At 36.6% G+C, this 22,028-nt stretch overlaps 2 protein-coding genes across 3 annotated transcripts; one reads left to right on the plus strand and one right to left on the minus strand.

The window, feature by feature from the left end:
- The first annotated feature begins 223 nt into the window (after positions 1 to 223).
- Positions 224 to 6,575, plus strand: LOC104602621 (double-stranded RNA-binding protein 2-like). The gene is made up of 3 exons (XM_010266380.3): positions 224 to 882; positions 4,573 to 4,792; positions 5,379 to 6,575. The coding sequence occupies exons 1-3, from the start codon at positions 637 to 639 to the stop codon at positions 6,077 to 6,079; spliced, it is 1,167 nt and encodes a 388-aa protein (XP_010264682.1). The 5' UTR covers positions 224 to 636; the 3' UTR covers positions 6,080 to 6,575.
- A 1,864-nt stretch (positions 6,576 to 8,439) lies between these two features.
- DCP2 (decapping 2) lies at positions 8,440 to 20,718 on the minus strand. 2 transcript variants are annotated; one of them, XM_010266379.3, is made up of 9 exons: positions 20,579 to 20,718; positions 20,260 to 20,490; positions 14,474 to 14,625; positions 13,367 to 13,494; positions 12,075 to 12,173; positions 10,006 to 10,158; positions 9,348 to 9,451; positions 9,174 to 9,241; positions 8,440 to 8,891 (listed from the first exon to the last, which is right to left on the minus strand). In XM_010266379.3, the coding sequence occupies exons 2-9, from the start codon at positions 20,337 to 20,339 to the stop codon at positions 8,704 to 8,706; spliced, it is 972 nt and encodes a 323-aa protein (XP_010264681.1). In that variant the 5' UTR covers positions 20,340 to 20,490; positions 20,579 to 20,718; the 3' UTR covers positions 8,440 to 8,703. The 2 variants fall into 2 exon arrangements, with proteins under 2 accessions (XP_010264681.1, XP_010264680.1); XM_010266378.2 differs by lacking the exon at positions 20,579 to 20,718 and having other exon boundaries at positions 20,260 to 20,574.
- Between the last annotated feature and the right edge of the window lie 1,310 nt (positions 20,719 to 22,028).

Raw genomic sequence — 22,028 nt, forward strand, 5'->3', positions numbered from 1 at the left:
CTGCAGCTCATAGATTTAACTTTACAATAATACCCTCAAGGATACGAAGAATTTAATGGTCATCGTAGCGAATATTTGATGTCACTTTCGTTCTGCTGCCTGCTTCCCATCGATGTCGGAGATTCCAACTTTCCAAGCATCCTTGGCCCTGGCTCTAGGGTTTAGTATTATAATCCACATTAATTAGCTTCTAATTAAAATAGTTTTACCAACATGAGAAATTCCGGACGAAATGAACTGACGAAAAAGAGAAAATCTAAGAGAAGATCACCATGCAGCCAAACGTTCAGTTGACCCACTGCAAATGAACAAATAAAATACAATTTAACGGGCACTAGAAATTAGAAAATGCCTCATTTTTTTACCTCCTCTGCTTCTCTGCTTCAGGTCGTCTCCTCTATCTTCTCTTCTACACACCAAAAACCCTAAAAACCTCTGGATCCTGTCGGAAAACATATTCCACTTATAATCTCTCGGAAAGAGTCCTAATGCGTCGCGCACTTCAGACTGTGCTACAGGGTATCGAGCGTTGGAGTTCTGTAGCGGTTTCCCGATCTGTTTCCGCTGATCAAGTGTGATTTTAAGGTGTACGAGAGAGAGAGAGAGAGATAAGATAGGTGAAAGAAGAGGTAAGAGATGTATAAGAACCAGCTGCAGGAGCTGGCGCAAAGAAGTTGCTTTAACCTTCCGTCGTATACGTGTATTAGAGAAGGTCCCGATCATGCGCCTAGATTCAAGGCTACTGTTAACTTTAATGGGGAGACGTTTGAAAGCCCTAACTATTGCACGACGTTGAGGCAGGCGGAGCATTCAGCAGCAGAAGTTGCGCTTAATTCGCTTTCGAGCAGGGGGCCGTCGCATTCGCTAGCCGCAAGGATCCTGGTAAGTTTTGTTGTTTGCCGTTACTGGTTAGGGTTCCGTTGCAGCTCTATTAGGTGTCTGTTTATTTGTCAATCGTTCTATCTCATGTTCGATTGGCTTCCCCATTTGCTTCTTTTTCATCTTCCGCCATGGATATAGATTGAATAGGAAAAGGGAGAAAGAAAGAATTTTTTTCTTAAATATATATCCGTCGAAGCATAAGAGAGACACTATCGAGGTTTCCTCCATCCCACCCGACTATAGAGGCCCTCTTCGCCGGCTTTTCGAGCGATGATCAGCTAACATGAGCACCCAGGCAAACAGGAACTTAGCTCTGTCTCAAGTAATTTACCTAGCTTTCTCTTCTATGGCGTCTTGTTAACAGTTTATGTGCCCCATATGGGCGATTGGGAGATTTCCACTCTCTGTGTGGTTGGGTTGATCAGCAGTCACTCTCGACTCTCTCTCTCTCTCTCTCGACTCGAGAGAGTCGCCGAGTTTTCACCCCGGCTGCGTTGATCATCGATCGGCAAATGTGCGCCTTCTAGGTATGAATGCTTGTTGGACGCACTACCTCTCAGTGCGGTTAGGTTGACTACTTTTCTAAAGCTTTCACCGAATTTTTCCGGTGCCGACGTGCCGTTTGCTGGCGGGACCGGAACAGGATTCGATCGACTGACCCAGTATGAAATGACAAATTTGACCCTATTTTGTTTTTGGGTATGGTTAGAAAGCAGTGGGAATGTGGGATTTGGTGACTGACGAAAATGCATCTTTACCTAAAAGGAAATAGCGAAGTTTGCCTTTAGCAAAAGAGATATAGTAAATAGTGAAAATTTGGGAGGTTTCTGAGTTTGCAATATAAGCTCACTTAATGTTCGCTGTCTTTCACGCTGCCAAGTGCCGAAGGCTGTGGCCTGCTACTGCTAGGCGGTATGTATTACCGTACTTAATTCGAAAATGGCATGGGCGTTTTCGTCTTTTGGTGGTATTTTTTCTTGTTGATCTAGAAAAATCCAGGCCCTTGCATCTGGTCTCTGGGTGCGATTAGTCTGTCTGATCTTTCACTTTGAGTGTAAAGTGCTGAGTAGATAACGCTAGACTTTTCTCTATTAATAGTAGCATAGCACCAAGTGTCTGATTTCTCAAACCAACATCATCCGAATCCTATTTTTTTTTTTAATAAATCATTTTCTCTCATTAGAGTTAGAGTAGATGTTATAATGAAGCTAAATGCAATTATGCAAATGCCTATAACAGTCTTTTAATATCTTTTAGGTGGAAGTGGGCCCTATTACTATTAGTAGGTGTTCTTTTTCTAGGCTTTCTAGCTCTAAGATTAAATCTTTATTAATTTTAATTTGTCCCAGAGACTGTAGTGGGGGAAGCTGTCTTTTTCCTAATAACACAGGGCCCCACCAGGAATTGTCTTAGCCGCCCAAATGACGGATCATCTTAGTCCTGTTAATCTTGCAACCGTGAGCGGTGAGTCCACCACTTGGATTGGCCTTGGCCAAAACCAAAACCCACGATTTCTACCCTTTTTTATCTGATTATGACCCTTAGGAGTTAGGTCTACTTGGATCAGTTTCTTTTTCTTTTCTTTATTTGGATAGGCAATTCAATTGGTTCAAGTTTATTCTTCTTTATCATGTTTGTTGACTATTGCCCTTCGTTAACCCGAAATGCTGAATTCTCCAGAAGTGGTCTTTACATCGGACATGGATATAATGGAGCTATTAATCAACCGAACGTGTCACTATGTGCCAAAGCTTTTAACTTTATATTCATCCCTGATCCCTGCACAAAATATCAAATGCGTATGGGTGTATCTATGGCTTAACCGTTATGCATCCTTTATTTTGGTAGAGCAACCCCACTTGTTTCAACTTTATATCGCTTGGGCAGTGCTATAGTTGTCAAGGTGACACCTACGCAACAAGGTGTGTTCATCGAGGGTTACCTTCCTTATTCGTCAAGCTATTTTGTACATATTTTTATATTCTTAATTTTTTTAATTATAATAATAAAAGATATTTATTATAATAAATTATTCAGTCAGTTTGTGAGTTAAAAATTAAAATACTACTTTCTTTTTTATTATTTTCTTGTTTGCCGGGGTTCAATCAAAATGAATGTTATTTTAAATCCTCAAAAACTTCTCAGTCTGAACTGATAAACAAGGAAGAACTCAAACTTTGTCCCTCTGTTTTCTGAAATTTCTTCTTTCTTCCATTCTTTTTCATGAATCTGTTGATTTTCTAGGAACTTACCCCATTGTCTAGCCACACCTTGGCACCTTGAAAAATATGGGTAGTGCCACCTGTTACAAAATCATCCATTAAGATGTTTCAGCCATTGTTATCTTGGTCCTTTGTTATTTTTCAGCCCGCAACTTTGCTGTTGACAGTTTGGGCAGCTCATTATCCAATACATTGGCAAGAATGGTTTCCAACCTAGGAATATAAACACATTTGCACCACTTTCTAAGGTGTGCATTTTGGAGTCAATGTTTTAATAGGTTTCTGAAGCTTAGACCTTGACGATGACACTTGCCTCAACCTTGAGGTGTGGCTGAAGTGAACATCTTGAGGCTTTAACTGTGAGGCTTACTCCTAAAAAGCATAATGCACAAATGCAACTCTTTAGAGTACTTTGTGTCAAGAAAATGTGCTTCACATATTACTTGACATACAGTTCTCATCATAAGAACTAGTTAATGGCCACTTTCTAAGATTTCTGGGTTTGTATTGGTTTTGATTTACATTAGGAGACTCCAATAGTATTATGACTTGTAAGAAAGCTCCTACTATTATCCCTTGCTTTATATGATGAGTAATTCATCCATATAAAAATTGTTCCTTGTTTCCATAAGCAATAAAAAACAGTCCTTTTTATGGCTTAGTTCTATGCTTCTCTTAATCTAGATTTGATAAGAGAAGTCTTGTTAATAAAATAATGATGAAAACACCAGTAACTTTACAATTTTTTTTTTTTTTTTGCTTCAAGTAAATTTACAATATGTTGTAGCACAGTGGTCGATATCAAAAATTATCACATGGGAGACTTGTTTTCAAGTCTTGGTATGGGCACATGATTGTATCATTTTATGTTTTTTACCTATCAAAAATATATATATATATATAATATTATCAGTAATCTATTGTTATCAATTCTACTATGATAGCATAAAGACATATACCAGAGAAGACTATAGCCAATGAACCAGCACCATAAAAGTGGTAACCAATCAAGTGGTTTTTTATTTAAATTCACAGGGGGGGTTGATTGGTCAAAGCCCTTCCGTCATCATAGTTCACAGTATGCAATGCACACACAATCATCAAAAGAAATGTTTTTTTTTCAATTATCAAAAAAAAGAAATGCTTTTTTTGGATGAATATCAAAAGGAAATGTAAATGACAATTTTTTTTTAAATGCACGGCAGAAAGATAAAATTACTTAAGTTAGATGTTTATTAAATATTGATTGCAATATGTAAACATTGAGCAGTTCTATTTAATTGTTATATTAATAATTGCTGCTTCTCATAACATATTTTCATTCATACTCTATTTTAACATTGAATTCTCAAGTTAACTGTGTAGTTAAGCGTGAAAATATCAGTTCTCACTTAACTTACCAATACAAGCATATAAAACTGTTGGACTAGTTGATATTAGATTATTAACTGAGCTCCTTAATGCACAGGATGAAACAGGTGTCTACAAGAACCTCTTACAGGAGATTGCACAAAGAGTTGGAGCAGCATTGCCATCATATACAACTTTCCGGTCAGGTCTTGGACATCAACCTGTCTTTACTGGTACAGTAGAGCTTGCTGGAATCAAATTCACAGGGGAACCAGCCAAAAACAAGAAGCAAGCTGAAAAGAATGCAGCCATGGCAGCATGGCTGTCACTGAAACAATGTAAGGCTCCATCTAAATTCTATAGATCATAACCATTTAGATAGAAGATTACCGAAGTGATTGCTATACACCCTTTCATGCAAGAATTATTTACTTTAAGCAATGGAGCCACTATCGTGTTCTTTCATAAAGAATAAATGCTTTGGCCAAAAGAATAACAGCCAACATAAATTCACAGTAAAAATGCTGTATGCCAAAGTAATGTGAACTACTGCTGTTGACTTGTATCAAAAGAATTTCTTGCTTAGGAACGCATTTCATCAGCATATTGTCAAAACCATGGTGTATGTTATTTCTTTCCTTCTTGTTGAACCTCCCATATAAATGTCACAGCTTCATGCTTCAGAGTTCTAGAAATGACCTGCGGCTGCATCCTGCATTATTTAGGTTTTTTTTTCCTAGTTCTTCATTCTAAACAAATTAGATAATATAGTTTGGAAATGGGGTCCTGCCGCCAGCCCATCAAATTTGCTTATTTCCTTCCAATTTCTTCATTATTTTTTGTTTGGTAGATTCTTTTATTAGATTTCCCTGACTTTACTATAGAAAATTTTACATTCTTGTAGCTAACGTTTTCATCGAACAGTGGCTCAGGAGGCTGCGAACTCGTCATCAGAGTCGGAGAACAATGATGAACAGGAACAAATTACCATAGCACGGGCCCTACTGAATTACCGTCTGAAGGAAAAGATGGCAATGGGAAATTCACCTGATGCTCCATCCCCATTCCCGAAGAAATTCCCAATACAAAACCTAAGACCATCGAGTCCACAGCCACCCCCGGTTACGACATCAAAAATCCTCCCATTGATCCGGCCAAAATCAGCCCCACGAATCAGACCTGCATCAACAGCAGTAAATGACTGCAACCCAGCGTCACCTGAAAGCCGTGTAGTCCGTCCCCAGAAGTTCCCTGCAACAGGAGCGGCACCTTACATCCCTGTCCGGCATTTCAGGTCACCATACCGTGGCATTGCACCACCAGTGACAGTGAGGACTGCTGTTCCTGTTTTTTCCGCTCCACCGCTTCCACCACCAACTGCCACTTCCCCCAGGATCCCGCCAGTGATAGGACCACCGTCTATGCATGCCGCACCACCGGTTAGAATTAGACAAGCTGTCCCAGTGTTTGCTGCTGCTCCTGTTCGGGTGGAAGAACGACCAGTTTTCATGGTTCCAACCCCTCCAGCCCAACCATCAGTTAAGAAAGAGGAGAGTGTCACTGCGACAGGGAATGAACTGCAAGAATCTGTGGCAATAGAAAGCCTGAAGCAGCTCAAAATCTGATTTTGTTAGGAGAAGATTTGAATCCTCCTAAAAAAAAAAAAAAAAAAAACTATTTTCAATTTTGTGCTGATCTTTTTGTTGATTCTATTTCCATATTTTCCCATCATTACATCTTTCTTTCCCCATTTTCCCGGTGTTGCATACACAAGCGATCTCTGTTTTCGTCTGGCATAGCGAGAGATGGAGCGGGACTGCGTCTCTGCGGGAGGGGTATTAAAACAACACAACGTCTTTCCGAGTCCGCTTGTAGAGGGAGAGTACCTGAACTGAAATGCACCGAGGCCGCAGTATTCCTATGTGCCGACGTGCGTGAATTGCAATTGGGTTTATTCCCAAGGAGTTCCTGATTTATTGACTTGTTTGTTCTTCTGAATTTCAATTGCGGTAGCCAAATGGACTGGCAGCCTGTGTTGATCGGCTTCTGACTGAAATTTTAATCAACTAGAGTGCAGAGGATGATGATCTCCCCATCTACTTTGCTTGAATCTGTTCTTGATTCTTCCGTTTGAGTAGGTTAAGTTTGATCAATTTTGTTCCCCACCAAGAATCTGTTATTGATTCTTCCGTTTGAGTAGGATTAGGACCACCACCACGGCACCACCGTGGTTTTTATACTCTCTCTCTCACATTTAGACGTATGTTTTAAGATCGGCTTCCTCTTTAATTAGGTAAACTTGGGGGAAGGGGGGCCCATTTGAAATATTAAAATAGTAAAACAGGTTCATCAGTTCATGTAACCAGATAAGAATGAGGGTATGTAAGTCCAATGGGGACATTGCAAAAGTCAAGGCATGTTTAAGTCGAAAATTCAGGATCTGTTCCAAGTCATTTTAAGGATAGTTTCTTCTCAGTTCTAACACTGACACTGGAGGAATTGCAAGTTTTATTTATGATGACGAAAATTTAATTTGCCTTTTTATATGCCATCTCGAAGTTGATGGGCACTTCCGCTCTACTGCGTTACAGAGGCGGAGATTTAGTCGTTAAGAGAATATCTTGGTCCACCTCTGAACAGATGGACGGTGGTGAATCAGGTGATTGAAAGAGATTACAAGGAATTGGTTCATCTTTTTACCGGAAACAATGGCAACCCCCGCTTCAAGCCAAAACCCTGGTTGAAGACTCACCACGTTCAGGGAGGCCATATCTGTAGAGGGTGTTTATCCAAAATTGCTTCCAACAAATGGTGATATCATTGGGACTTTAACAGTCCAATCGGGGAAGCTGCCGGACGCACCCCACCAATTTTTCTGGGAATCCTCTTCCTCAGAACACCCCCCCCCCCAACAAGTAATAGCGGTATGCAACAGGTTTAACAGGATTTGGATTTTATCCTACTGATATTCAGATTTAAATCAAATCGTATCAATAATATTTAAATCTTTTATATCATTTATAATTTTAAACTATTAGACTAAAATATACATAAATGTAATAAAAATAAACTAAATAATTTCATAGATATTTAAATCCACGACCATTTCACGAAGAGAAACAAATTCCACACGAAATGTGCTGTTCGAACTGTACTGCATAACCAATCACGAGTGAATGGTTACGTAGAAAGTGATACACAGTGAGAGCAGCAGATCCGAGTTCAGCTTCAGTCAAGGCAAAGCCCGTTGGAGCAGCCTTTACCGCGGAGTACAAATGCAAATTTGTAGAATGCAAAACCTTATATTTTGAATTATTTTGTTATGTATTTATGCTGTACATATTTGCATTTGTACTGCTTCCAAACTGAGCCTAAATGCTTTCTTTCACGGGGAGATATTATCCCAATGCATTCAAGGTTGGGAAATGCTATTAGAACTGTGTGGGCATAGGTTTGCCCTGATGGAAGCCGATCTCAGCAGATCCGGTATCATTCCATACGGACCATACCAGAAAAAAGTTTCATATTCACGTCTGGACTATTGCACTTGCATTCAGTCTGTTCTGTTATAGGTGTCCCGTGTCCCATTACACATGCCTCGTACGCACGACAAGAGCAGCTCAAACAAGTACATCACTTCCCATGATGCCAATACCACCATTATCTTTTTTCATAACACAATTAAGCTAATTACTAATATCTCAATTGGTGAAGCAAACCAAGTATTACACGGCATATTACTATCAGTATCAATTGAATGTACCACACTTAAGACCAGAAAATTTTCCAAGCCAACCTTTGGCCGACCCAATTCACCTTCCTAACTTTTCTTTCTTCTATTTTTCCTAACAAGTAATTATTTTATCAGTTAAAGCTTTAAATGGCATGGTAAAACTGCACCAGCGGCCCTTTTTGACCGGTACATTTTCCAAGCATGTACGTAGCTAATACCACAATCATTTCTCACAAGATTACAATCATTACATTTAACAGAAACTCAGGAAGTACTTGAATGAAAACTAAATAGATCAACTCTCGGTTTAACAATAGCAACTACTTGAACAGAAAGATCTTTTACATTTGCTATACAGAATCTACAACCTCCCAAACCAGACCAGAAGCAGTTAATGTCGTATAAGGTTGGGCCTCAAAGACCATTGTGATAGATACACACTAAGGGCATGGCTGATACAATGAAACCTAACATCGACCTAGTATACTTTACAGAGGAATCAGAGCAATGTTCTAGTTAGGACGAAAATGTAGCTTCCATTGCCTGTAGGATTAAAGCAGAATCGAACCTGAAGCATCTGAAGCTTTTTCCAGGGCCCACATCAGACAGCTGAGTTTCAAGTCCAGATCTAGTTGACTGCCCCTCTGTTGTTGCTGCTGTTGTACCCCCTGTGGAACTGTTCTTTGCCTTCCATACACATGTTCCTAGACAAAATAAAATGGAATCCTTTTAAAATATAGAACATGATAACAATTGAAACAAAAAATCTAAACAAGTTCCAACTGAATATGGTAATTTGTCAATAACACTTGAAGATGCTTGCTCACACATGCAAAGCTAGTAAAAACATCTCTTAATTTACTTGACTCAGTTGGGGAGTCCGGTCCAAATCTAAGTTTCAATTAAAAGTTGTGACATGTATTGATTTGAGGTCAAAATTTTCACAATACACCAGAAATTTCATTTAAGGGAAGGATAAAAGAAACCTTTGAAAGATGCCTCGGATTTTTGGGCAGTGGGAGGCTGATTTGCAGCAATCCATGCTTTCAGAGAGCTGCATAAAGATGTCGAATATCATAAATATTTGCAAAGAAAAGCTTCACTGATCTAAGGAAAAGCAAAAAGCTGTTCCTAAGGAACTGGAGTGTCAGGAAACTCACGCTAAAAAGGGAGCAACCATGTAAAGCTTCAGACCATTGGACCCACGGGATATTACTTCATTGCCTGCTGGCTGAAATTCATCAATGCGGTGCCATGAGATCTCCTGCAGTATCACCAATAATGTCAAGCACCTACATGTTCACTTTAATTTCTTCTATAGTCCACTGTGTTTTTCTATGTATTACTTGCAGGAAACCAATTCTCCAATCTGACAAATGAAGGTGTAGTGCAAAAAAGTTCAAATATGGTATTTTCAAGATCGAAATCAAAGGTGGAGAAGCATTCCTACAAGAAGATACATGTAACAGGAGTTGGAATAGAATAGCCACTTCTATACAAAACAATGATATTATTAGAGACTAAACAAAGAACTCACTTTGACCAATTTTCAAATTCATGGTTCAAAAACAACATAACCCAATGACTCAGATAACTTGCAAATAAATAAATAACAACTTAGGCTTATATTTATTTTCCTTGGATTGTAAATCTTAATTATCTCATAGATACAATCAAATGGACAAAAATGAGAAAAAATAAAAAATAAAAAAATCATCTCCCACCAAGTACATAACTTGGTCATGGTAGTTGAAGAAGAAGATGATCCCCCATCCAATAATTTAATAGATGCGTATGAAGACAAAGAAGATCACATACACTGATCTCCTTCTTAGTCATTGGTGCAAAAACAGTATCTTCCTTCACACCAGGAATGATATAAAGTCGCACCCTCTGCTGTCCAATAGTAACTTCAAGATAGTCTTCCATTTTCAAAAGTTTTGAAATGTCAAAACCTGTTTCCTCCAAGACCTGCAAACACCATAGTAGAAGTTCTGAAAATTCAAACAGGTGCAGACAACAGCAAGGAAGGAAGGAGGTATCTCAATCAACTACAATAGTAGTAATCAAAGGTCGGATTGCATAATCTAGCCTTGAATAATAAAAGGATTATCAATATGGAAGAGGATGACAGACAAACTTTCAGAGAAGCTCTTTGTTTTGTAAGAACTTTACTCAAGAGATGGCATCACCATCACAAAATATTAGAAATGAAACAGGTTAAGCTACAAGAATAGAGGCCTAATGACACAGCCCCATAATTATGGAACGTTTGTTGTAACTTCAGTTTTCAATGTCAAAGCATGATCAAATGTCTTAATTTAGCATTCCAACAATTACATGACTAACAGAGTTTCAAAACATTGAACCCAACTTATGGTAGAATTTCTAGTTTTAGTGTTACTTGACTTCCTAAATCAGTGTCCACCTATGCATGAGTATCTCAAGTCCAAGTTGAAACATGGTTAAATTAAGAAATCAATCTAGTCACGCAACCTTTTTTGTTAGAAAGGGGACCAAATTATTCATAAAATTTCAGTTGTACTTCTGCCCTTGTCACAGCCAAAACTTTGTTTTCCACCCTTTAGGCATCAGAAAAAATGGAGGAAAAAAATGCAGTCACAATTTCATGTAGACATGGTTCAAAATCTTACACTTACAAAACAATTCACAACTTGAATCATGAATACCAAGGGTTTTGATTTGAATCTTTTGTTCGAATCCTTTTCTGTATGAATCTTACAATTATGTTTTAAACCATATGATTCAATCCATGAATCTTACAATTTATATGATTCATGCAAGTTCAATCAATTCAATTAATATTTCATAGCTAAAAATGATTAATTTAGGTTTATGACCTTCTAGAAACCATATTTAGTATATTTTTCATCACATGTAGGCTAAAGAGTGATTTATGTGGATTAGTTGGCATTCAATTAAAAATTTTACTGTACAAGTAATAACTCTATTGTTTTAGGTACATATATGATATAATGTAGATTAAAAATAGGATAGAATCACTTTTCTATCTATATATATATATAGATATATATATATATATATATATATTTAAATTTAGTATATTTGTTTTATTTTTCTTACAAGTTTGTAAAAAAAAAGAGAAATGATCTTGATTTACAATAGAATTCACGATTCAATTTTATTCAACTTTCTCTATGATTTCAATTTTCAGATGTAGTGTGACTCCATAGTCCATAATATGGTGCTGTTCCGCTTTATGGCTAGGAAAACTGTAAGTTTGCAAGAGATAGGAATAAAACCATTTAGTTAAAATAGTTACCGCCTCCCCCTCCGGGCAAAACAAGATTCATGTAGCCAACCACACATGATGATGATGATGATGAAGGGTTATGCCTCCTATAAATCAACTGTAGTCTTCCTTTCCAATATTTTACCATTGGATCTTGCGATTCAAAAACCCTAATTTGTTTGATATTGTCAACTTTAATAACCCTATAGTCTCTAACCTGCATGGTTTTTAAAAACGAACTGGTCAGGGGTCCGGTAAACGGTTTGAACAGTCCGACCGTTCAACCCGAATGGCCAGCCCATTCTGACAAAAAAAAAATTTAAAAATTGGAAAACGGTCAAAACTGTTCGAATGGTTAACCGGCCGATTCAGTGGTTTGCTGACCAAAATCAACGGTTTTGGGGGAAAATGGAACCGGTCAGGTGACTGGTTCCCGGTTTTTCCGGTCCGGTCCGTTTTTGAAAACCATGCTAACCTGTACTACATCATTAAGGCAATTCCATCAATTCCAATCATTGAAAGATAATATTCAATTTCATAAACGCATTTTATACATAACAAAGATAAATGGAGTTTTAAAAAGTCCAACAGGCAGAGGAAACAAAGTTGTTACTTCTCGGATGGCACAAGTGTGGTCTTCCTCATCTTTGTTCTTCTTTCCACGGGGAAAACTCCAGCTTGATCCAGCCTTCCATCCCTTCACTAGTAAACACTGTAAAACAGCACAAATCTAATGTCAATAAAATAATCAAATTACTTAAGAAAAAACATGGTACAGAACTACAGATGCATCATTTTTTCCTGATCGATAGAGATGTCTCATTCATCTCAGCAAGTTTATATAATTTTACTTTGCTTAATAATAATTAAAATTTCAATTTTGAAGTACTTTAGTCTTTAATTGAAACACTTTTTTGACACAAAGCGAGTGAATGCACCTTATTTCTCTTGCCCCTGATAAATTCCTTTGGTCATTGTTATCGATCAAAAAACAAAAAGAAACACAAGCCTACTGATCGAATAGTTTTCAAAGCGCCAAGGCGAGGCTGGGCGTTAGGGGGGTGCCTTGTCGCCTAGGCGATGGATTTTTTTATATAGAAAAAATAGATCCTAGGGTAGTTCCCTAGGTACCATAGCCATATTTCCTTAATAATTATTCATAATTTTCATAAGAAAAGTATAGAGTTCATGTTAAAGTATAGAAAATGTGTTGATTAGACAAAATTTCAAGTTCTTCCTTGCTTATTGGTTCACGTTTTAAAGTCTTTGAGGGTTCAATACAGCATTTAACAATGTTTGTATTGATTAAATCCTAACAAATAAAAATAATAATAAAAACAAATTAGTATATAAACACACAAAATGAATATTTTAGTTTAATAGTGCCTATTTTATAATTATAATGTCAAAAAATAAAGAATAAAAATTTATTTTACAATACATTGTACAAAACTGCTTGGCAATTAGGCGAGGCGAGCCTCAAAGGGCGCCTTGTCGCCTTGACGACTACAACACCATCTCTATATCAAAACATGAATGTAGCCATGTGAAAATTGGATTTGAGATTTTTTTTATTGGAAAAATTAAATTTAAGATAATAGGTTGATTACCTAATATTGAAAGCAAAATCAAGAATTCCTTTTGAGAGTGGGCCTTGGCGCAACAATTGGGTTGCTCCATTGCAACCTGGGTTACCAGGGTGCAGATCTTGGAAACAGCCTCTCTGTATGCACAGGGGTAAGGCTGAATACATCTGTCCTTCCCCAGACCCCACATTGGTAGGAGCCATGCACTGGGCTGCCCTTTTTAATCAAGAATTTGTTTTGTATTTAAAAAAAAAAAAATCTGCAAAAACACATTGATAAGTGGCCTGAACCGTTTATTGATCAAAAAACGTGGCCTTACCCGTTCATAAGATTCATCCAAAATGATTGCTCCAGTTACTGGAACCCGAACCTTGTAGGAAGTGAAGTCCTTGTAAATATCATCAATGTGTGCTATATAAGGCCGCAGAGCAGCACAACTATTAAACACTATATAATTAAGGAATACAATCATGGAATTAGCAGGGCCTGAGGGTCTGAGGCTTTTGTCGGAAAATAGGTAATATCCAGCATATAAGCAAAGCCAAAAGCTGCTGATAAAGAATGCTCCAAGTGAAGGGATAAAATCCCATATGCACAAATGAAGGAATATGGCTCCAAAACCCATATCACATTTTTTATATGAACAGGAGCTGAAAGAATATAGAAGACAAAAGGCCTTGTTTTGAATACTTGAAAGCTTAACAGTAGGGGGAAACTTGGGTGCATGGTTATGTTTCCAAACAAAGTACTCAATGTGAATGGCATATCTAAAGTAATAGTCCATGGACAATATATGTCATAATAAGATGATTGCCATGTTATGGACGGAAAATTGCTGGAAAACATCACACAAGAAGTTTGTTAATTAGATAATTAAGATCCAACAAGCAAGATTAGAGAGCAGAACTGCGGAAGGGGGGGAATCCTTTTGATGGTGGAACCTTATGTCTTAGATTTGCCTTAGTACCGTAAAAGTAAATTGGATGAACAGAAAATGCAGACAGTGCAAGCCAACCAGCCACTGAAATAAATAAATAAATAACTGAAGGCTACTAAGAACCATAAGATATGTCCTTCAATAATAATATACTTGAAAAGGTAAACAGCCCACTAGTAGTTCCAGCTTGGTTTCCCAAATAATCATAACTTCCCCCTTCCAGTCATAAATTTATCATCATCAAAGTTAACACCATAAGATCAGCCTTCCTTTGCCTTTCTTGTTCCATGATTAAAAAATGTTAACAGCTGCATACAAAGAGGATGCCTAACAAAATCTGTAGCTAAATGAAGACATCGAACAATTGGCATTACTTTCAACACTGATATGCTCCACAGTCAACAACTAATCACTATTTTGCAATAACAGATCAATGAAAGCAAAGACATCCTAAATTAATAAAAAAAGAAACTAATTTTCGTAGGATACTCAAAGAAGCAAACTCCTTCAGAGAAAGCGATTTCAGTAATGGATTTTGTTCCACCGAGTTGTCCTCATAGAACCAATGGGCTTGCTCAATGAGAAATAAAATCCTCTCAAATGATTCTAGGTCTTCTTTAGGAACATTTAAGATAAATCGACTGCATCAAAGATAACAATGTGTTTAAGTTAATGAACAAAATTAATACAAAGCAAAAAACTAATTCAGTAAGAAAGATAGTAAATCAAATAGGTAATCATGTAATAACAACATACAGGAGAAGAGCTAATCTGCAAAAAGATTGTAAAATCAAATAGGTGATCACATAAAAAAATAAAGGAGAAAATGCAGTGTTTCATGACAGTAGATTAAAACACTTCCCAGGTATATATAGAAAGAAAGAGTTGGTTTGTGGGAATAGGGGTCCACCAATTATAATTAATTATAACACAATTATCTATATTTATACCATATAATGCAGATACTTGTCTTAATTTTGGTGCAGGTCAAAAAAGTTAAATAAGAACATCATATAATATAAGTTTAATACTTGTATCTTTACTTGCACACATGCCCTTACACTACTCCCAACTAATAGCTTTAGTTTGTTACCAAACGGAAAGAAAAGAAAAAGCAACTTGCCTTTTATTAATGAATTCCACACTCAACACATGTATCATCTTCTTTTTGTTAGAATTACAAGAAAAGATAAATCTACTAATACAGCAATACTATATACACTCCTCTCCTCTCCCTTTTAGGCATGTTAAATTTTCAAGGGCTGGTTTGTGCAGATCCCATTTTTATAATTAGTGGTATGTCCCATTTATCAAAAGTGAGATGGACCCAAAATTGCTACCCAATTTTTAAAAGAACTAAGAATCTAATAAAATAGCTATAAGTCTCATCATCTACCCCTTAATCCATTGAAATACTTATCAATCCTCCCCCCTCCCTCCAATACAACTGCCCAGACCACTATTCTTACCATTTTTCGTTGGGCAAATGCATTCTACACAAAAGAGGTAAGATCATTGTTATCTAATATATCATGTATCTTCGTCTTTATTTTTTTCTTTATGTTTATTGTAATAAAAAAAAAAAAAGATATGATTTATTACACGAAAATTGAAGATTACAACATATGATGATGTTTCATCTTGAATCAAGAAAACAACAGCAACAAAACTTACAATTGAAAATCTAAATTTTGACCAACTAAGACCTAATAATAACAAGGTCCAAAGTTCACCAGAAATCAGCACTAAAAGAATCTTCAACCTCAGGGTGCACAAACATCCATCCCATCATCAATGAACAAAAGAAAGCAACAATTCTTCTACAATTACATTGTTTTGCTTCAATAAGAATTATCCTGCTCCTCTCCCTCCATACACCCTAAAAAATTGCTTTCTTCCCACAAGAAATGATAAGCCAATAGGAGAAAAGCAGATGAGCTTGTGATAGATTAGACTGACATTGTCTAAATAATCAAAAATAAAAAAGGACCAAAGAAGACTACCCCCTAACAATGAATAAACAAATGAACCACATCTTCCTTGCATCTCTTTGCAAATAAAGTACAGCTGTACAGGCTTGCTAGATGATAACCTTTGGTTTCTGTTATGGTCCAAAAAAGTTAAAAGTTTTTGCTTGACATGTTCCAACAGTTTTAAGGCTTATGGTGTACTGTCAAGTATGAAATAAATGGTATCAGAGCTTACCACCACATCTCAAGTTCAAATCACAGAAAGGACTACCCTATGCTAGAGTGAGAACTGCCTATAGTGAAGCCGCTGAGACGTTGGCTGCGGAAGCATGGTGGAATGTTACGGTCCAAAAAAGTTAAATGGCTTGGCTTGACACGTTCCAACAGTCTTAAGGTTATTGGAATATTAGCCAAGTACATAATAATTTCAAATGGTTAACTGTCAAAATACCATTCAAAGACAGATAACATGAAAAAGTTTCCACTTTTGGTGGGATTGGATTGCCCCAAATTCCTTGCAAAGGAAACCACTCCACCTGATTTCTGACAAATGCATCATAATAAATTCTGTGTTTTAGAAATGTGCACCATTAATTCTAATCTACAATAATTTTCAGTTGTTCAATTTAACCTTGTAGAATTTTTTTTTTTTCATTTTCAACGCCCAAAAATAAATTCCTGTCTCCACCTTTGTGCAAAGCTACATATATAACAAGGTATCAAACCATTACATATATGTTGCCTAGTAAGAACATGATAACTACACATAAAAAAATATTTTCTTTGACAGATCACATAAAAAAAATTAACAGACCATCATTTGCGAGAAGTGTAGGGATGAGCATTCAGTTATTGGTTAAAAACCTAATAGAATAAACCAAAACTGGATTAAGTGAAGTTTTAAGAGGGAAAACCAAACCAAAGTTGAATTAAGGAAATACCAAAATAACTGAACCAAATTTCTTATTCAGTTATTTCAGTTAAAACCAAATTTCATTATATGTATATTCAAATATGAGAACCAAAATCATAACCAAAGTAACCAAACCGGAAAAAATATGACTGAAATAACTGAACCAAAAAAATCAAAACCAAATTTTTTGTTTCAACTGAAATATGCTCACCCCTAGAAGTGACATAAAGTGTTATTTTAACACCATTTACAAGAGTTACCATACCATAGCCAACCCCCAAAGTCTAAAAATATAGATACGGACCCCAAACAATGCCACCCATGGTCCTATACACTTTCGGAATTGAGGGTGCAAGTGTCAATTGCTAGTGTAACACTTGGGGGGGGGGGCGGAGAGAGAGAGAGAAAGAGCTCTTAGGATATGTGAACCCTAAAAATACTCTTTGCTAATGAAAATAAAATCAAGAGATAACTTGGTTCACATTATGCATACATATTTATGTACTATCGAGTAATAAAAGAAGAATAACTTAGAAGAACACAAAACATAACTGCATAATCCTTGTGTCTTTAAAAGTCAAGAAAAGTAGATCAACAAACCTTTACATATTGGGTCATGTCAAATATGTTCAACACATCAGAAATCTCTAGAGAGAAATGCCCCATATATTGTAGCAAGCACAGATGCTTCACCCAACCAACCAATAGGCCTCAAATGCAACTATTTTGGAGAAATATGCTATTCTAGAATTTCTTTTGCAAGTTTGCATTCTTTTTGTTTTCTTCATTCACACTGAAATTCCACATTGGAATATTCTCAAAGGCAATCACTTTGGTTCTATTTGGTTATCAAGAAGAAAGTGAAAGACAGTAAAATAAAGAAACAGAAGGAAAAAGAAACAGAACATTCTATCAATCTAACTTTCTCAAATTTGTTTTGTTGTCAAGAAAAGAAAATCTTCAAAACATAAGCCACTAATGAGCCACAACTTCCTATTTATTGCACTTAATTTTCTTGCATTTTCTAGCAGGAATAGAAAGAATATATTGCTTTTTTTAATCATGAAAATTCTGTTGTTGATTCCACCCACTTTTTCAGATAAAATATTCAAAACTTTCTCTAATTTTCTTCCACATTTCATGTAACCAAACCAAGAATATCTTGAACTACAAATTCTTCAATCTGTTTATCCACCATATCTTATAAAACCATGCATATTTCTATCTGTAATATTCCTCTATACCTAAAGACTCCTAGAGCCCTAGTAAGTCCCAAAATAATTTCCATAGATAGAATAAAGAACTTCATAAACAACTTTGACAAAATAAATGCAAACCAAATAAACATTCCAATATGCAAACAATCTGCCAAGCAACGTGAGCCCTCTAGAATCTAGATATCAGCTATATTTTCCATTTCCATTGCCTATGGATCAACAGGCACCTCATGAACATTATACTTTTCCTTATGAAAAGTAATCTGAAAAATACTTTTTTTACTCTAATACAACTTTGAGAGAAGAGAAAATGCAAAATAGGTGATAAGATACCACCTGCAAAAAAGGAAAACAATCCCAAGATCAGACACCCTCTATACTTAAAACAAGCCCATCCCTAAGTCCACGTAAGGAAAAAACATCCAACAGCCCCCAGCAACACCAAAACTCTTTGAAAAATTCTCACCCACCCAAAGAAGAGAAGCTGCCCCAACAATTCAATGTAAACAGCATTTGAATTGATCTACGGCAAAAAGATGTTGACATGGGAGTAAAAGAGAATGTACATCCATGTCAAGAAAATTTTCCAATCAACCCTCCTCCACCAGGAAAAAAAAAAAACACAAAAAAAGGTAAGTAGAGAACTGAAGCTGAAATCATCAATTTGGTCATTCGGGATCTTAGAAACTGGCTGTCTATACATAATGTATTTAAACATTACACCTATGATTCTTCTTTTTTTTAGGGTGACCTTTTTCTGAGGTCCTTACATGGAAATTATTTCTACAGCATCTCATTGTACAGAGGACCATATACTTTTTTATTTGATTTTTTTATTTAATAGAAAATACTTTACCTTTTCTCAAAAGAAAGAACTGTCACTATACAAAAAAATTAGGTCCAGTAAGAATGGCACCATAGGCTTCTGCTCACACCAAAGGTCATAATAATGTTTGCTGAATCACCTTCCACAAAAAGAGATGCAATATTCACCTCCTTAGCTACCCTTATCCATTTGGGATTCATGTACAAAAAATGAATAACCGTACAAACAAAATTAGGCCCAGTGAGCATGGCACCATGGGATTCTGCTCATACCATAGGTCCTAAGTCCTAACAGTGTTTGCCGAATCACCTTCCACTACAAGAGATGCAATATTCACCTCCTTAGCTATCCTCTTTAAGTCTTTAGCCATCCGGGACTGCATTACCAAATAACTAAGAAGGCAACTGGACAAGGACTTCAATTTTTCTCTAGGCAAAAATACAATCAAGGTTAATATGCCCAAGTTGCAGCAAGTTGTTCCATAAAAATATCTTAAAGAGGTTGTCTTTGATATTTATAAAATGCAGGTGTTTTATCCAGCTCTACATGATTTTTGGCATGTAGCAATTGGGTAGCAACTGAAAAGAGTGTCATTTGTTTTCCCACATCACCCTCTTTCCCGTTGACCATTCATTATCCACGGCGGGGGAAGCGATCGATGCTGCTGTATACAGCATGCTATGGCGATGACATGGAAAGAAAAATATACAGACGACCGATCCAGAGGCTACCGAATCAAACAAATGGTCTGAATCAGCTCTGCTAGAACATCTCTCCGCGTAGAAGAAAACCACAGGTCGTTACAGGCTGTAGAACCCACAGAAGCAACTGAACAGAATAATACCCATCTCCAATCAGCTCTGCTAGACCATCTATTCCTTTGCTCATAACGCTCCCGAAGGATTCTTGAACTACTAATTTTAACTATTTAGCAGTACCAACGATTGGAAGAAATTCATACCATAACTCCGTAGATTAAATTCTACTTGCTAGAGAGATGGACGGGCATTTCTTGAGATGGTTCCGCTGATACTTTTTCTTTTTCTTGTAAAGTTCATAGACCTCGTAATTCTCCAATTCCTCCAAACAAGACGCCAGATATAAACCAGAAAAGTATCATTTGAGGCATTTTTACATTTATAAATCCCTATTTATCCTTAAACCCTAGAAAACACTTGAAAGAGAATAGGCAGAAAAATAACAGCACAAAAAATGAGACGCTTAAGAATGAAAATCAGCAAATAGAAAACCACATAAACCAGAAAAAAAAAAAAAGAATACAAGGAAAATAGAAATGAAGGAACCAAATAAAACTATAAATAACGATAACACATTGAAACGAAGAATACCTGCAAAGGTCGTCGAGGAGCTCTTGGGGAGGAAGGCCGTTTTTCATGGGAGCGCTTGTGGAACGATTAAGACCTGCCATGGCTTCTCCGCTGTAGGTGAAACCCCTTGGAATCCCTAGTCCCTCGATTTCTCAGTTCAATTTCACGGCAAAAGCAAGATATCGCCGATAGAACGATATTAGCGATTGAATTAACCTTTTATCCACCTCAGCCGATTACTGCCCACCAGTACTGCAAATCGAGGTGGAAAAAAACTCAATTAGCGCCAGTCCCACAATATATATTCACTGTAACTCTGCAAGTCTGTAAGAGATCATACCACACAACAGACTGGCGCGTAAAAAGGGAGAGAGTTCACTGCAATGCAAGAGTCGACTCGTAGACTTCTCATTCCACATAAAATCCTCCAATTTATTTTATTTCCTCTTGCATCCTCTCGCTGCAGCGAGCTGAAATGGCTGAATTGTGACCTATTACTTTTAGTTTTGTCTTTTACTAAATAAGGTTGCGTTTGAATTCGTGTTTTTAAAGCCCAAAAAGTAAAAGCACAAAGCCCTAATTTTGAAGGCCTATTTTCAATTCAGCTAAGCTTGTAATATTGTTTTGAAGTACTCTAGATAACCTACCCAAAAGGGTTAAAGCGGACAACACTTCAAATGATTGGCTTGCAGCTGATTAGGGAGATTTGGGCTCTCCTGATTTTTCACCAAACTAATATAATTTTTAGGTTTCATTTGTTTTTTCAGAAAGTTATTTACTCAATAAGTGCATTTATTCATGTTTTTTCATTTTCAAAGTAAATAAGATAATGGTCTTTTTAGCCATAAAAATGCATTATTAAAAGGGGCAATTTTGTCCTATCATTTTTTTTTAACATTTTGTCATATCTAATTATTGGCAATTTCTCTCCACCCTATCCCCCAAGTTGGAAAAGTTACTTTTCCACCTAGATATAGGAATCACTTATAAATTTTTTATGGACTTTATATAAAATTGAAAAAAGAAGAGGCCCTTAGGCTGACTATAACATACCCAACGAGTACATGGATATTTTGATTAATGTGAACCAAAATCCAACTGACTAATTTCTTCCTCTCAAAATTCAATAAACAAACAGGCCCTTAGGCTGATTATGTTGCCCACATTGGAAGGTCAAGACTTGTTGCACTTCAGTCCTCTCACAAATGGGCACTAATAACTCATAATTTTTTTATAAGCAAAACGCCTATTGGCTTTAATGTTGCTTTCCATGAGCCAAAGTTCAAAATTAGAATATTATCCCACGAAGCCTAATTAAGTTATTAAAATTGTTGTGATTTCTTTAACGGCAAAAGTTGCAATTCACCCATTTAAGTTGTTATCAAATAAGCACTAATTTATTAAGGGGGGTTTGAGCTCTTTGAAGAATAAAGAAACGTTTGCAAGGGCTCGTGTGAGTCACTTCTGAGCGGAAAACCGATTTTTGGGCTCGTGAAGCCTATTTTCAACTTTCTGGTTTTTTTACCCAATGACTCTTATAGGATTTTGGGTTTCGTGGCTCATGCAACATGGGTAGCCGCTATTTGAAAAGCCTCTCAAACAAGCATTAAGGCTGTAGTGGGCATTCCCCATTTTAAGGACGTATTTCCTTTTTGCAGTTAAAGTTTAAACTTAAGTAGAGTTTATTTTTATACATTTAAATGTTTTAATGTTTAATTATTTTTTCCACCAAAAGATAAAAAAGCAATAAGTCATTCAATTTGGCCCTCTTGTTGTGGGTTTTATTTCAT

The sequence above is a fragment of the Nelumbo nucifera genome, chromosome 2 (genome assembly GCF_055504915.1).
Source record: "Nelumbo nucifera cultivar China Antique chromosome 2, China Antique-T2T, whole genome shotgun sequence".
In the NCBI taxonomy this organism is placed as follows: Eukaryota; Viridiplantae; Streptophyta; class Magnoliopsida; order Proteales; family Nelumbonaceae; genus Nelumbo; species Nelumbo nucifera.